Source organism: Loxodonta africana, chromosome 18, assembly GCF_030014295.1.
Source record: "Loxodonta africana isolate mLoxAfr1 chromosome 18, mLoxAfr1.hap2, whole genome shotgun sequence".
In the NCBI taxonomy this organism is placed as follows: Eukaryota; Metazoa; Chordata; class Mammalia; order Proboscidea; family Elephantidae; genus Loxodonta; species Loxodonta africana.
In genome coordinates, this window is record NC_087359.1 from 78941597 (window position 1) to 78958060 (window position 16464).

Consider the following 16464-nt stretch of genomic DNA (forward strand, 5'->3'; position numbering starts at 1 on the left):
TTTTTTTTGAATCACCTCTTTGTTACTTCTCCCATTCCTGACTGTGAGTGTTCTTTGATCCTGATCCTGGACACTCATTCTTGGAGAACTCATCCTTTCTTACTTCTTGAATTATCACTTGTGTGTGGAGGTCTCTCTAGTTTGCTCCTCTCAGAACAGCTCTACTGCCTTCCAGTTGCCTGTAGGATTGGTCAGCAGTTCAAATCTGCCAGCTGCTCCTTGGAAACCCTATCATGCAGTTCTGTTTTGTCCTGTAGGATTGCTATGAGTCAGAGTCAACTCGATAGCAGTGGGTTTGATTTTTGGATTTATATGACTGCCCTAAATTTCCTAGTTCAAGTAGGTGGGCTGCAGATGGCCAAAATGATTAGTTGCTAGGTCAAACTTTGTGATGGTGCTATAGAAGGAATTAATAGACACTCTTCTTCCTAAAACTGTGAACGTCATAATAGCAAAAAAAAAAAAAACTGATAGTAAATGGTCTGTTTGATTTACTGGGAAGATCCACTAAATAGACTTGATGGGGAAGCAACATGGTAGGAGGGAAGTAAACTGAGATTATATTGGGTATCTAGTAGTCGTGTCTGATTTTGCTTCTAAAAGTTTAAAGTATTTAATAGGCATTAAACAAAAAATCAGAACCTTCAGCTCATGTAATTTTAAAAGTCTTGCAGTCCTGACCCCCGATGGTGGATACGGTCATGTGTTAACGGAGTTATAGTCCCTGGGTGGTGCAAACACTTAACATGCTCGGTTGCTAAGCAAAAGGTTGGTGGTTTAAAAACACCCGGACAGAGAAAGGCCTGGCAATCTACTTCTGAAAAATAAGCTGTTGAGAACCCTATGGAGCACATATGACCCACATGGGGTCACCATGAATCAGAGTTGACACGGTGGCAACTTTTTTTAATTGTGCGTTAAGTGAAAGTTTGCACTTCAAGTTAGTTTATCATACAAAATTTATACACACATTGTCATGTGACCCTAGTTGCTCTCCCTGTGATGTGACAGCACATTCCCTCTTTCCACCTTGGATTTCCTGTGTCTGTTCAACCAGCTCCTGTCATTTTCTGCCTTCTTATCTTGCCTCTAGACTGGAGCTGCCCATTTAGTCTTACATTATCTACTTGAGCTAAGATGCACACTCTTTGCAAGTATCGTTTTATGTCTTATATTTCAGTCTAATCTTTGTCTGAAGAGTTGGCTTCAGGAATGGTTTTAGTTTTGGGCTCACAGAGAGCCCGGGGTCCATGTCTTCTGGGATCCCTCCAGTCTCAGTCAGACCATCAAGTCTGGTTTTTTTTACTAGAATTTGAGTTCTGGGCCCAACTTTTCTCCTGCTCTGTCGGGGACTTTCTGTTGTGTTCCCTGTCAGGCAGTCATTGGTAGTAGCCGGGTACCATCCAGCTCTTCTGGTCTGGGTCTGATGGAGTCTCTGGTTTATGTGGCCCTTTCTGTCTCTCGGTCTCATATTTTCCTTGTGTCTTTGATCTTCATTCTCCATTGCTCCAGGTGGGTTGGGACCAGTTGATGCAACTTAGATGGCCGCTTGCTAGCTTTTAAGACCAGATGCTGCTCATCAAAGTGGGATACAGAACATTTTCTTAATAAACTTTGTTATGCCAATTGACCTAGATGTGCCCTGAAACCATGGCCCCCAGACCCCTGCCCCAGCTACTCTGTCCCTGGAAGTGTTTGGTTGTATTCAGGAAACTTCTTAGCTTTTGGTTTAGTCCAGTTGTGCTGATTTCCCCTGTATTGTGTGTTGTTCTTCCCTTCACCTAAAATAATTCTTGTCTACTATCTAGTTAGTGAATACCCCTCTCCCTCCCTACTCTCGTAACCATCAAAGAATGTTTTCTCATGTGTTTAAACCTTTTCTTGAGTTCTTATAATAGTGGTCTCATAGAATATTTGTCCTTTTGCGACTGACTGATTCACTCAGCATAATGCCTTCCAGATTCATCCATGTTATGAGATGTTTCGGAGATTCATTGATGTTCTTAATCATTGTGTAGTATTCCATTGTGTGAATTTACCGTAATTTGTTTATCCATTTGTCCGTTGATGGGCATCTAGGTTGTTCCCATCTTTTTGCTGTTGTGAACAGTGCTGCAGTGAACATGGGTGTGCATATATGTGTTTGATTGACGGCTCTTATTTCTCTAGAATATATTTCAAGGAGTGGGATTGCTGGATCATATGGCACTTCAGGAAACCTTGGTGGTGTAGTGGTTGGTTAGAGCTACGGCTGCTAACCAAAAGGTCGGAAGTTCAAATCCCCCAGGTGCTCCTTGGAAACTCTACGGGGCAGTTCTCCTCTATCCTGTAGGGTCGCTATGAGTTGGAATTGACTCGACGGGAGTAGGTTCTGGTATGGTACTTCTAGCTTTTTAAGGAAGCGTCAACTCAATTTCCAAAGTGGTTATACCATTTTACATTCCCACCAGCAGTGTGTAAGTGTTCCAGTCTTTCCACAACCTCTCCAACATTTATTATTTTGTGTTTTTGGATTAATGCCAGCTTTGTTGGGGTGAGATGGTATCGCTTTGTTGTTTTGATCTGCATTCCTCTAATGGCTAATGATCCTCACGTATCTGTTAGCCACCTGAATGTCTTCTTTAGTGAAGTGCCTGTTCATATCCTTTGCACATTTTTTCATTAGGTTGTCTTTTTGTTGTTGAGGTTTTGCAGTATCTTGTAGATTTTAGAGATTAGACCCTGATAAGATTTGTCAAAGTCAAAAACCTTTTCGCAGTCTGTAGGTTGTCTTTTTACTCTTTTCATGAAGCTTTTGGTGAGCATAAGTGTTTGGTTTTTAGGAGCTCCCAGCTATCTAGTTCTATTCTGGTGTTTGTGCATTGTTAGTAATGTTTTTTCTTCTTTTTATGCCATGTATTTTTTTTTTTATTAGGACTCCTAGAGTTGTCCCTATTTTTCTTCCATGATCTTTATCGTTTTAGATTTTCTATTTAGGTCTTTGATCCATGTTGAGTTCGTTTTTGTGCATGGTGTGAGGTATGGGTCTTGCTTCATTATTGTTTGTTTTTGAAGATAGATATCCAGCTATGCCAGCACCATTTGTTAAAGAGACAGTCTTTTCCCCAATTAGCGGACTTTGGGCCTTTGTCAAATATCAGCTCCTCATAGGCAGGTGAATTTACATCTGGATATTCAATTCTGTTCCCTTGTTCTGTGTATCTGTTGTATCAGTACCAGCCTGTTTTGACTACCATGGTAGTATAATAGGTTCTAAAATCAGGTAGTGTGAGGCCTCCCACTTTGCTTTTCTTCTTCAGTAATGCGTTACTTATTTGGGGCCTCTTCCCTTTCCATATGAAGTTGGTGATTTGTTTCTCCACCTCATTAAAAAATGCCATTGGAATTTGGATCCGGATTGGGTAGAATGTAGATTGCTTTGGGTAGAATTGACGTTTTCAGTGTTGAGCCTTCCTACCCATAATCAAGGTATGTTTTTTCGCTTCGTAGGTCTTTTTTGGTTTCTTGTCGTAGTGTCTTGTAGTTTTCTTTGTATAGGTCTTTTACATCCCTGGTTAGATTTATTCCTAAGTATTTTATCATCATGGAGGCTATTGTAAATGGCGTTGATTTGGTAATTTCCTCTTTAAACTTTTCTTTGCTGGTGTCAAGGAATCCTACTGATTTTTTGTAAGTTTGTCTTGTATCCTGATACTCTGCTGAACTATTCTGTTAGTTCCAGTAGTTTTCTTGTGGGGATTTCTGTGTATAAGATCATATCATCTGCAAATAGGGATACTTTTTATTTCTTCCTTACCATGTTGGATGTCCATTATTTCTTTTTCTAGCCTAATTGCTCTGGCTAGGACCTTCAGCACAGTGTTGAATAAGAGTGATGATAAAGGGCATACTTGTCTGGTTCCTGTTCTCAAGGGGAATGCTTTCAGACTCTTTCCATTTAGGATGATTTTGGCTGTTGGCTTTGTATAAATGCCCTTTATTATGTTGAGGAATTTCCTTTCTATTTCTGTTTTGTTGAGAGTTTTTTTCATGAATGGGTGTTGAGCTTTGTCAAATGCCCTTTCTGCATCAACTGATAAGGTCATGTGGTTCTTGTCTTTTGTTTTATTTATGTGATCAATTACATTGATTGTTTTTCTAATGTTGAACCGTCCCTGCATACCTGGTATGAATCCCACTTGGTCATGGTGAATTATTTTTTTTGATATGTTGTTGAATTCTATTGGCTAGAATTTTGTTGAACATTTTCATTTCTAAGCTTATGAGGGACATTGGTCTCTAATTTTCTTTTTTTGTGGCATCTTTACCTAGTTTTGGTATCAAGGTTATGCTGGCTTCATAGAATGGCTTTGGGTGTATTCCATCCTTTTCTATGCTCTGAAATACCTTTAGTAGTAGTTGTGTTAACTCTTCTCTGAAAGTTTGGTAGAATTGTCCAGTGAAGCTGTCAGGGCCAGGGCTTTTTTTTTTTCTTTTTTTTTAAATAATTTTTATTGTGCTCTAAGTGAAAGTTTACAAATCAAGTTAGCCTCTCACATAGAATCTTATGTATACCTTACTACATACTCCCATTTACTCTCCCCCTAATGAGTCAGCCCGCTCCCTCCTTCCAGTCTCTCCTTTTGTGACCATTTTGCCAGTTTCTAACCCCCTCTACACTCCCATCTCCCCTCCGCCAGGGCTTTTTTTGTTGGAAGTTTTTAAATTACCTTTTCAGTCTTGTCTTTTGTTATAGGTTTATTTAGTTGTTCTACTTCTGTTTGTGTTAGTTTAGGTAGGTAGTGTGTTTTAAGAAATTTTTTCGTTTCCACTAGGTTTTCCAATTTGGTAGAGTAAAATTTTTCATAGTATTTTGTTATGATCCTTTTAATTTCTGTTGGTTCTGTTGTAATAGTGCCCATCTCATTTCTTATTTGGGTTTTTTGCTTAGTCTCCTGTTTTTCTTTTGTCAGTTTTGCCAGTGGTTTATTGATTTTGTTGATCTTTTTAAAGAACCAGATTTTAGTCTTCTTAACTCTTTCAGTTGTTTTTCTATTCTCTGTTTCATTAAACTCTGCTCTAATTTTTATTATTTGCTTTCTTCTGGTGCCCGAGAGCTTCTTTTGCTGCTTTCTTTCTATTTGTTTGAGTTGTAGGGTTAATGTTTTGATTTTGGCCTTTTCTCTTTTTTGGATGTGTGCATTTATTGCTATAAATTGACCTCTGAGCACTGCTTTTGCTGTGTCCCAAAGGTTCTGGTAGGATGTGTTCTCATTCTCATTTGATTCTATGAATATCTTTATTCCGTCCTTGATTTCTTGTGTAACTCAATCATTTTTAGCACGATGTTGTTCAGATTCCATGTATTTGATTTTTTTCCCTTGATTTTTGTGTTATTGATTTCTACTTCTATGGCTTTATGGTCAGAAAATATTCTTTGTAATATTTCAATACTTTGGATTCTGTTAAGTCTTGCTTTATGGCCTAATATGTGTCTATTTTGGAGAATGTTCCATGTGCATTGGAAAAGAAAGTATACTTGGCAACTGTTGGGTGGAATGTTCTGTATATGCCTGTGAGGTCAAGTTGGTTGATTGTGGCATTTAGATCTTCTGTGTCTTTATTGAGCTTCTTTCTGGATCTTCTGTTCTTCACTGAAAGTGGTGTGTTGAAGTCTCCTACTCTTATTGTGGAGCTGTTTTTCTTTTCAGTGCTGGTAGAGTTTGTTTTGTGTATTTTGGAACCATATTGTTGGGTGCACAAATATTTATTATGGTTATGTCCTTCTGGTGTAGTGACCCTTTAATTGTCATATAGTGTCCTTCCTTATTCTTTGAGGTGAATTTTACCTTAAAATCTATTTTGCCAGAGGTTAATATTGCCACTCCTGCTCTCTTTTGATTGTTTGCTTGATATATTTTTTTTCCATCTTTGAGTTTTAATTTGTTTGTGTCTTTAAGTCTAAGGCGTGTCTCTTGTAGGCAGCATATAGATGGATCATGTTTTTTTAAAGCTATTATGCCACTCTCTATCTCTTTATTGGTGCATTTAATCCATTTACATTCAGCATAATTATGGATAGATATGAGTTTACTGCTGTCGCTTTGTGTTTTTTTTTTTTGGTAGTGTTTACAGTTTCTTTGTTCAACTGAATTTTCTGTGCTGAGTCATTTTTCTTTATGTATTTTCATCATTGATTTTGTATTCCTGAGTCTTTATGTTTTTCTTGTTTTTTATTTTGATATGTAGGTTGTTAATTTCCTTTGTGATTACCTTAATGTTTACCTCTATTTTTCTGAGTTTAAACTAATCTTTTATTTCTGTATATCACCTTGACTTCTTTTCCGTATGAAAGACGTACGAGTACGTTATTTAGTCCCTCTCTTTTGCTTTAGTATTGTTATCTTTTATATATTGATGTCTTTGCTTCCCAATTTTCAGGGTTGTGGCTTTGTTTTATTTGTGACTTCTCTATTTGGGTTGATATCTGGTTGTTCTGTATGTGTTCTAGTCTTGGGTATATGTCTGGTGTTACTAATTTTCTAACCTGAGGACTCCCTTTAGTATTTCTTGTAATTTTGGTTTGGTTTTTACAAATTTCCTAACCTTCTGTTTATCTGGAAATGCCCTAATTTCGCCGTCATAGTTGAGAGAGAGTTACGCTGGATATATAATTCTTGGCTGGTGATTTTTTTTATTCGAGGCTCTGTATGTGTCATCCCATTGTCTTCTTGCCTGCGTGGTTTCTGCTGAGTAGTTTGAGCTTAGTCTTGTAGATGACTTTTTGTTTATCCCTAGCTGCTCTTAAAATTCTCTCTTTATCTTTGGTTTTAGCAAGTTTGAATATAATATGTCTTGGTGACTTTCTTTTGGAATGCACCTTGTGTGGGTTCAGTGAGCTCCTCGAATAGGTATCTTCTCATCTTTCATGGTATCAGGGAAGTTTTCTGCCAACAAAGCTTCAACAATTCTTTCTGTATTTTCTGTTATTCTTCCCCCCTCCCCTCCCACTGTGGTACTCCAGTCACTCATAGGTTATCCCTCTTGATAGAGTCCCACATAATTCTTAGGGTTTCTTTTTTTTTTTTTTTTAATTCTTTTATCTGATTTTTCTTCACATTAATTGGTATCAAGTGCTTTATCATCAGTGTCACTAATTCTGACTTCCATTGCTTCAGTCCTGCTCTTATGACTTTCTATAGTTGTCTGATTCTGAAATTTTATTGTTAATATTTTGGATTTCTGTTTAAAAAATATGGAATTCTTCACGAATTTGCATGTCGTTCTTGTGCAGGGGCCGTGCTAATCTTCTCTGTATCCTTCCGGTTGTAGTCTATCTGCTGCCAAAGCGAGCACGACAGCTGGTTTTTTATTGTAAGGCCTGAGTAGCTTCAAATCAACACTCCTTCACATGTGTTGAAATGTCTTTCAGTTCACAGACTCTTGATTCATAAAAATGTGACATGCTTTGACTAAACATAGTGTTTTTTAAATCATTTTTAAGTGATGTTTCCTAGTTGTGTTTTCTTCTCCCTGCCATTTTCTAAAATCTGTTTGACCCACATATCTTTCCCTCCCAGCCACATGCATTTCCCACTGGGACCAGATGAACTCAAAATTGTTTTTGATAGAAAGCCTCAGAACAATAAAACTTTGATAGTTTCTATATAATCTTTTAGTAATGAATTCCTGATATCTCAAAGAAAAATGTTAAGAAAGAAAATGTAAAGAAGAAAAAATACAGCCCTTTCTCTCTCTCCCTCTGCATCCATTTCTCTTTCCCTCCCTCCTTCCCTCCCTCTCTCGTTCTCTCTAGTGTACCTGCATGCACACACAGACAACATTGTGTACCTGCACGCACGCGCACACACACACACAACATTGAATATCAGAGGACACTTGTGGCCATATAGGATGATTTTCATTTCTAAAATTTCAAAGAGAATTTAAAAAGGAAAAAAAAAAAATTCCTTTATATATACATATAAAGGAAAATACTCACATTTATGAAAACAAACCTTTCAGAATTAACTGAGATTTGAAGTAAAATTTTGATGACGAAATGTTTATCTCCAGTCTAAGATGATTGTCATGTATTTCAAGGGGTAGTGATCATTTTTCCCCCACAGTCCAGATAAGCTTTCCGCAGTCTGATATCAGTCAGGAAACAGTTACTTCATTATATGAAAGGCATTCTGCTATCTGTTGTACCAAAGGTGAGTAGAAGAAGATTCCTGCTATCAAGGAACTAACAGATACGGCAGTGGAAGCAATTTGCCTTGAGAGGTGCCAGAAAAATGGCATGACATGGTACAGCATTTGAAAGAGCCTTTGGAAATCTGACAGGCGGAGAGTGGGGCCAGGGCATGACAGGCAAGGAGACAGCATGAGCACAAGTCAGCAAAAGGGTGGAACTGTGTGCTGTACTTAGTGGGGCATGGCGAGGTGTTACTGTGCTGAGTTTTGTGTGTGATATACTCTTGTCTTTGGGAAGAAAAGGATTGGCTTCATGTAACTGGCTTTGGAGAGGAAAGGAAGTTACTGAAGACAATGACTGGGTTGATACTACTGATACCATATTTCAACTGTAAGATGATAATGGTCTATATCATTAGGAATGGAAAGAAGGAGACAGATTTGACCTAGATGTGAAAGCTGACAAGACCTGATGAGGAAGGAAGAGTTAAAGATGTTCCTAAGCTCTTCAAAAAAAAAAAAAAAACCTGTTGCTGTCGAGTCAATTCCAACTCCTGGCGACCCTGTAGGAAAGAGTAGGACTGACCCACAGCGGGACTGGTGGATTTGAACTGCTAACCTTTTGGTTAGCAGCCTGAGCTCGTAGCCACTTCACCACCAGGGCTCCAAACTCTTAAATAGATAATAGTTTTATCTCTAGTAGGGAACTAAGATAAGGGTGAAAATAAAATGTTCTTAAAGACATATTGCAGCAGTATTATTCACAGTGGCCAAAAGGTTGCAAACAACCCCAGCATCCATCAACAGAGGAATGAATGTGTGAAATGTGGCGTGTCAATACAGTGGAATATTACTCAGCCACAAAGAGAAATGAAAGTTCTTATATATGCTACGACGTGGGTGGACCTTGAAAACATGCTGAGTGAAATAAGTCAGTCACAAAAGGACAAATATTGTATGATCCCACTTATATGACATATCTAAAATAGGCAAATGCATAGAGACCAGAGTTCATTAGTGGTAACCAGGGGCAGGACTGGGGGGAAAAGGAGAGTCATTGCTCAGGAGACACTGAGTTTCTGCTAAGGGTGATGGAAAAATTTGGAAATGGATAGTGATTATGGTTGCACCACGTGATGGATGTAATTAGCGTCACTAAATTGTGCAAATAAAAACTGCTGAAATGGGAAACATTCTGTCATGTATTTTACTGCAAATAAAATTTTTTAAAAAGGCATAACCCATCCATGTGATACCAAGAAATCAGTTGGAAATGGGCATATGGCACGCTAGAAATAGGTTGAAGATTAGAAATTACCCTATGATTTCATTTGCTCAGGGACAGTATGTAGTGTTCAGAGCAGTGAGGACGCACCACCTTAAAGTAGCAGAGATGCAGTAGGCAGCTGAGAGGTGATGGTACTGGAAGGAGGGAGCTAGGGGGCCTTAGTGTCACAGAAGCCGTGGGAGGAGAGGCTTTTAAAGGAAAGGGAATCTGTAGTATCTTACTGTTGAAGGGTTAAATTGGAACAAGGCTTGAGATGGAAGCATTGGATTTATTGATATTTGAGAGAAGGAATGAATAAAAACCAAATTTGGATATAATGAAACTAGCTTACTCCTAACTGGATTGATCAAGTCATACTTCATTGAGAATTATTTCCTCTCTTTTAATTGCCTTTTCACTACATGGCTAAAACATTAAGTTGAAATTTATCTTTTAACTTACTATTTTTTATTAAGAAAAATTGTGGTTTTCTTTTTTAATTTTTTTGAGTGACTGAACTGATTTTACTTTTTCTTTTTAAAAAATCTCTATTACAGTGTGATCATTTTAGCATTTAATATAATAAAGGCATAATGATCCCAAAATGAAAATTTTCCCTATCCCTGCTGAAGAATTCAGTTGACTGACTTACAGAGTGTATGGGGCTGATAAATTGCACTGATTCGCAGATCTGATCTAGATCATTTCAAAGCTCTGACCAGTCACACAGGGCGATGCTTAATGTGATGCTGGCTTTGCCTCCTGGTAGGTGCAGCCATCATTTGGTGAGAAACAGTCATGACTAACATTTTTATCCCTTGTCTCTGTTTTGTAGGTTGGGTAGGAGGATGTGTCTGGTACCAGGAAAGAAGAGCCGTGCAGGAATCTCCTCACAAGTTTATGCGCCTTTTCAGGAACGTCCATAAGCAGTGGATTACATTTCAGCACTTTAACTTCCTCAAGCGCATGGTATATTTAGAAGACCACCCTTACTCTGCGTGCCTCTGCCTTTACTTTCTTCTGTGTGAGGGGATTTCAGAAATTCCTATTGTAAGAAACGTTTTAGGAAGGATTATTTTAAAAAGGACTTTTATTTAGTGTCCTCTTAAGTTTATGGAGCTCTGGTGGTGCTGTGGTTAAGAGCTTGGCTGCTAACCAAAAGGTCAGCAGTTCGAATCCACCAGCCGCTCCTTGGAAGCCCTATGGGGCAGTTCTGCAATGTCCTACAGGGTTGCTATGAGTCGGAATCGACTTGAGAGCAGTGTTGTTTTGTTTTTTTGTTATTTTCTAAGTTCATCCAAAACTTTAATTTCATATTGTGATTATTATTAACTAAAACCAAAATAATTCTGGCATTTGAGGGTCAAAATATGATCCTGAACTTATTGATTAGGTTTGGAGAAAGGTTGTAAACTTCTTGCATGTTTCAGTTAGGCTAAAGTTGGGAAACGCTGAACTGTTAGGATACAACTTTGTCAGTTATCTAAAGTTCTGTGAGTCCATCGGTAATGCAGAAGTCATGGCTTTAACGGCGTGACCCTATGATTGTCTTACATCAGCCATATATTTTAAAATGTCTTTTATCACATGTACTTCTGTGTAGACACAAAGAAACTTGGTTTTTGTAATTTGCTAGGCATTTTACAGTAGGCATTGGTAGTGCATCTGAATCCTCACGTAGGCCCTCATCTAGCTTGGTTCCATGACGTTGTGAGTACCAATGAGGGGACTGGCCATCTTGTCAGAAAACAAGGATCACAGATGGGAGAATGACAGCTACAAACTCATAGCATCAAAGAGCAGCAAATTCATAATCTAAAGCCCTACTTAACTTTTGTCTTACCTCTTTTTAACTTAAAATGCCCTTTCTGAAAGGTCATTTTTTGATAAGAGTTTTAAATTTCCAGATAATTTCAATCCCTTTAAGTTGGGGACCAAACTCAAATATGTATATTACCTTAATCATGTAAACAGGACTCTGAATTTACTTTTTACTTATTTATGAGTTTGTAGTTACTATCTAAGACTAGTATATGCTATTTCAAGTCTTTGTGATGTATGAAAAAGTCACTTAACTAGTTATCAAGACTGGTGGGTCCTAGTCCTAGGGCCACCCATAACTGGTTGTTGACTATTGACTATGTCAGTTAATTCCAGGCCTGGGATTCCTCACCTGTAAGTTAGGTACTAATAATGATACATCTTCTTTAAGAACTGTTGTGAAGATTAAATGAGATATATATAAAAAAAAAACCAAACCCACTGCCATCGAGTCAATTCCAGCTCATAGCGACCCTATAGGACAGAGTAGAACTGCCCCATAGAATTTCCAAGAAGCGCCTGGTGGATTCGAACTGCTGACCTCTTGGTTAAGAGCTGTAGCACTTAACTACTACGCCAGCAGGGTTTCCAAATGAGATATATATTAAACTGTAAAGCACCTCACAAATGTGAGTAGTAGTTACTAATTTTTGCTCGTAGGTGGTATAGACTGTCTGACTGTTGATGCCTGCATTCTTCCACACACCCCACTGCTGTAAGTCAGTGGGCTCTTGATTATAGAAAACGTTTTCCTTGTATTGGGAGTATTTAACCTCCAGTTTATGGTTTAGTGTTGGGGGAATTCTGGAGAAGATGCATTAAAAAAAACAAATTTATCTTACAAGGAACTTAAATTCCTAAGATTTCTAAAACACAGAATCCAAACCCCTTGCTGAGGCATTAAGCATATTCTTCATATCTATAGAGATTTTCGTGTATAAGCACTCCATACATATCTGCTGAATTAATTAAGGTTAAAGTTATAGGACAATTTTCAACTTCCATAAAAGCTGAACTGATGGGAGGGGTTACTAAACACAACCGTTTAAGGTTCTGGACTGACGTGTGCTTTCTTATTTAGTATGTCACACAACTGAACAGAAGCCTCAGCCAGCAAGTGAAACCAAAGTCAGAACCAATGGCATCTTCTTTCCTTGAAAAAACATCTTCGGGTCCAGCCAAAGCAGAAATATATGCGACGAGATCTCTTTCACCACCCAGCCTGTCGTTGTCCCAGAGGCCAAGTAAAGAGGAATCGCTAGAACTAGACTCCGCCTCAATAACTGAAGGTTCAGTAGAAATGGGAAAAAAAGAGGCAAAAGAGGAAAACCAGTGGAAAGAGATGAAGCTGCATCTGGGTAATTTGCCAGGGATCTTGGCTCGGCTGTCTAAAATCAAGCTCACAGGTACTTTCCTTCTCCTACCCCAGGTAGATTATTACTCGGAACTTTATTTTTAGATAAATACAAAGCTATTTTTACTTACTGACCCAAAGGGAATATTTGAAACTACAGACCCTCTCAGTATTTTTCCTCTCATAAACTTAATTTAGATTTGAAATAAAATTTTATAAATTCTGTTTAAAAAGAATGTAAATATTATTACACTATAACAAAAAGGATTCTCATTTATTTGTAATTAAAGTAGAATGTTAATCCTGCTTATTTGTCTTTTGTATTTTCAGACCTACTGTGGAAACCCTGGTGGCGTAGTGGTTAAGTGCTATGGCTGCTAACCAAAGGGTTGGCAGTGTGAATCCACCAGGCACTGCTTGGAAACTCTATGGGGCAGTTCTAGCCTGTCCTATAGAGTCGCTATGAGTCGGAATTGACTCGATGGCGCTGGGTTTGGTTGGGGTTTTTCATAGTTAAAAATGCAGTAAGATAATGAGTGCTATATGTTTGCGTTTCTAAAAACAGTAGGCTGCACTGCTGTACTTGGTGTGCCATTGAGCCAACAGTGACCCCTGGGACTCCCAGCTCATGCCTGTTTTGCTTCTCTTAGGACTCCTGGGTGGTCCCAGGTATTTGGGAATATTTAGAGCGCTTCTCTGAAAGGAAGTTTGGAACCATATTTTCTTGCCTGATTCTAGGAAACTACATGCTACTTGGGTATTAACCCATAATTATGTCATTGGGTTTTCACAACTACCCTGTGAGTCAGACAAGGTATTATTGTCTCATCTTTTTTTTTTTTTTTTTTTAATTTTTATTGTGCTTTAAGTGAAAGTTTACAAATCAAGTCAGTCTCTCACACAAAAACCCATATACACCTTGCTACAAACTCCTAATTGCTCTCCCCCTAATAAGACAGCCCGCTCCCTCCCTCCACTCTCTCTTTTCGCCAGCTTCTAACCCCCTCTACCCTCTCATCTCGCCTCAGGCGGGAGATGCCAACATAGCCTCAAATGTCCACCTGATCCAAGAAGCTCACTCCTCACCAGCATCCCTCTCCAACCCATAGTCCAGTCCAATCCCTGTCTGAAGAGTTGGCTTTGATAATGGTACCTGTCCTGGGCCAACAGAAGGTCTGGGGGCCATGACCCCCGGAGTTCTTCTAGTCTCAGTCAGAGCAATAAATCTGGTCTTTTTATGATAATTTGGGGTCTACATCCTACTGCTCTCCTGCTCCCTCAGGGGTTCTCTGTTGTGTTCCCTGTCAGGGCAGTCATCGGTTGTAGCCAGGCAGCATCTAGTTCTTCTGGTCTCAGGCTGATGTAGTCTCTGGTTTATGTGGCCCTTTCTGTCTCTTGGGCTTGTAATTGCCTTGTGTCCTTGGTGTTCTTCATTCTCCTTTGATCCAGGTGGATTGAGACCAGTTGATGCATATTAAATGGCTGCTTGCTAGTGTTTAAGACCCCAGATGCCACTCTCCAAACTGGGATGCAGAATGTTTTCTTAATAGATTTTATTATACCAATCGATTTAGATGTCCCCTGAAACCATAGTCGCCACACCCCTGCCCCTGGTATGCTGGCCTTCAAAGCGTTCAGTTTATTCAGGAAACTTCTTTGCTTTTGGTTTAACCTAGTTGTGCTGACCTTGCCTGTATTGTATGTTGTCTTTCCCGTCACCTAAAGTAGTTCTTATCTACTATCTAATTAGTGAATACCCCCTCTCTCCCTCCCGCTTCTCGTAACCATCAAAGAATATTTTCTTCTCTGTTTAAATTATTTCTCGAGTTCTTATAATTGTGGTCTTAGACAATATTTGTCCTTTTCCAACTGACTGATTTCACTCAGCATAATGCCTTCTAGATTCCTCCATGTTATGAAATGTTTCACAGATTCCTCACTGTTCTTTATCGATCTGTAGTATTCCATTGTGTGAATATACCATAATTTATTTATCCATTCATCTGCTGTTGGGCACCTTGGTTGCTTCCATCTTTTTGCTGTTGTAAACAGTGCCACAGTGAACATGGATGTGCAGATATCTGTTTGTGTAAAGGCTCTTATTTCTCTATGATATAGTCCAAGGAGTGGGAATCCTGAGTCGTATCGTAGTTCTATTTCTAGCTTTTTAAGGAAGTGCCCATCAATTTCCAAGTGGTGGTACCATTTTACATTCCTACCAGCAGTGTGTAAGTGTTCCCATCTCTCCACATCCTCTCCAACATTTATTATTTTGTGTTTTTTGGATTAATCCCAGCCCCATTGGAGTGAGATGAAACCTCATTGTAGTTTTGATTTGCATTTCTGTAATGGCTGATGATTGTGAGCATTTCCTCATGTATCTGTTAGCTACCTGAATGTCTTCTTTAGTGAAGTGTCTGTTCATATCTTTTGCCCGCTTTTTAATTGGGTTGTCTTTTTGTAGTTGAGTTTTTACAGTATCTTGTAGATTTTCGAGATCAGGCACTGATCGGAAATGTCATAGCCAAAAACTTTTTCCCAGTCTGTAGGTGATCTTTTTACTGTTTTGGTGAAGTCTTTGGATGAGCATAGATGTTTGATATTTAGGAGCTCCCAGTTATCTAGTTTTTCTTCTGTATTGTTAGTGATGTTTTGTATACTGTTTATGCGATGTATTAGGGCTCCTAACATTGTCCCTATTTTTTCTTCCAAGATCTTTATCATTTTAGATTTTATATTTAGGTCTTTGACGCATTTTGAGCTGGTTTTTGTGCATGGAGTGAGGTATGGGTCTTGTTTCATTTTTTTTGCAGATGAATATCCAGTTATGCCAGCACCATTTGTTAAAAAGACTGTCTTTTCCCCATTTAACTGACTTTGGGGCCTTTGTCAAATATCAACTGCTTATATGTGGATGGGTTTATGTGTAGATTCTCAATTCTGTTCCATTGGTCCGTGTACTTGTTATTGTACCAGCACCAGGCTATTTTGACTACTGTGGTGGTACAACAGGTTCTAAAATCAGGTAGAGTGAGGCCTCCCACTTTGTTCTTCTTTTTCAATAATGCTTTACTTACCTGGGGCCTCTTTCCCTTCCATATGAAGTTGGTGATTTGTTTCTCCATCTCATTAAAAAATGTCATTGGAATTTGGATCAGAATTGCATTAAAACTATAGATCGCTTTTGGTAGAATAGACATTTTTATAATGTTAAGTCTTCCTATCCATGAGCAAGATGTGTTTTTCCACTTATGTAGGTCTCTTTTGGTTTCCTGCGGAAGAACTTTATTGCTCTCTTTGTGTAAGTCTTTTTTATTGTCTCATCTTATAGCTAGACTTAGAGATAGCTTGTTCTGGTCTAACACTGTCTAGAAGGTATATTCTGGGCTATTCTGCAAACTGAAGAATACTAGTGTCTCCTTTCCTTCTGGGATGACAATAAGGAGAAGGAACAAAATGGATAACGATGAGGTTAAGCCACCTGCTCTCTGAGAAGAGAAAGTGATGAATAACGCTACTGAGTCAAACTGAGGACATGAAGAGATGAGGCAGAGAGGCTTTTGAAAGTAGAGAAGGATAAGAGAAAGAGTGGCTTTGTTTGTTTGTTTGTTTTTAAAGAGAGTTGAACCTGAAATCCAGAGTAAAAGGAGGTAAACCAGACTGTTTCTTTTCTCATTGACCAAGCTTACTTATAGAAAATCTTTTTTGGGAACAATGCATAGGCTTAGAGAATTTGACAAAAGAGCTGAAGAATCTTAGTAAGACATACATAGTGTAATTCTAAAACAGTGAGACTGATTGTAGGTGGAATATTTAAAAACAAGTCTTAGGTGTTTATGGCATCTGA

General features: G+C 38.6%; 1 protein-coding gene and 1 non-coding gene across 4 annotated transcripts in view; one reads left to right on the forward strand and one right to left on the reverse strand.

The window, feature by feature from the left end:
• The window catches only part of LOC100671416 (protoheme IX farnesyltransferase, mitochondrial), a 210254-nt gene that overhangs the window by 1873 nt on the left and 191917 nt on the right, over positions 1–16464 (forward strand). For all 3 annotated transcript variants that reach the window (XM_064271809.1, XM_064271808.1, XM_064271810.1), the window contains exons 2-3: positions 10278–10411; positions 12345–12669. In XM_064271809.1, the coding sequence (XP_064127879.1) occupies positions 10278–10411; positions 12345–12669 (459 nt within the window). The remainder of the gene's footprint in view (positions 1–10277; positions 10412–12344; positions 12670–16464) is intronic.
• On the reverse strand, positions 7229–7331 carry LOC111747851 (U6 spliceosomal RNA). Its single transcript, XR_002783800.1, has one exon. It is a non-coding gene; the product is annotated as a U6 spliceosomal RNA (small nuclear RNA).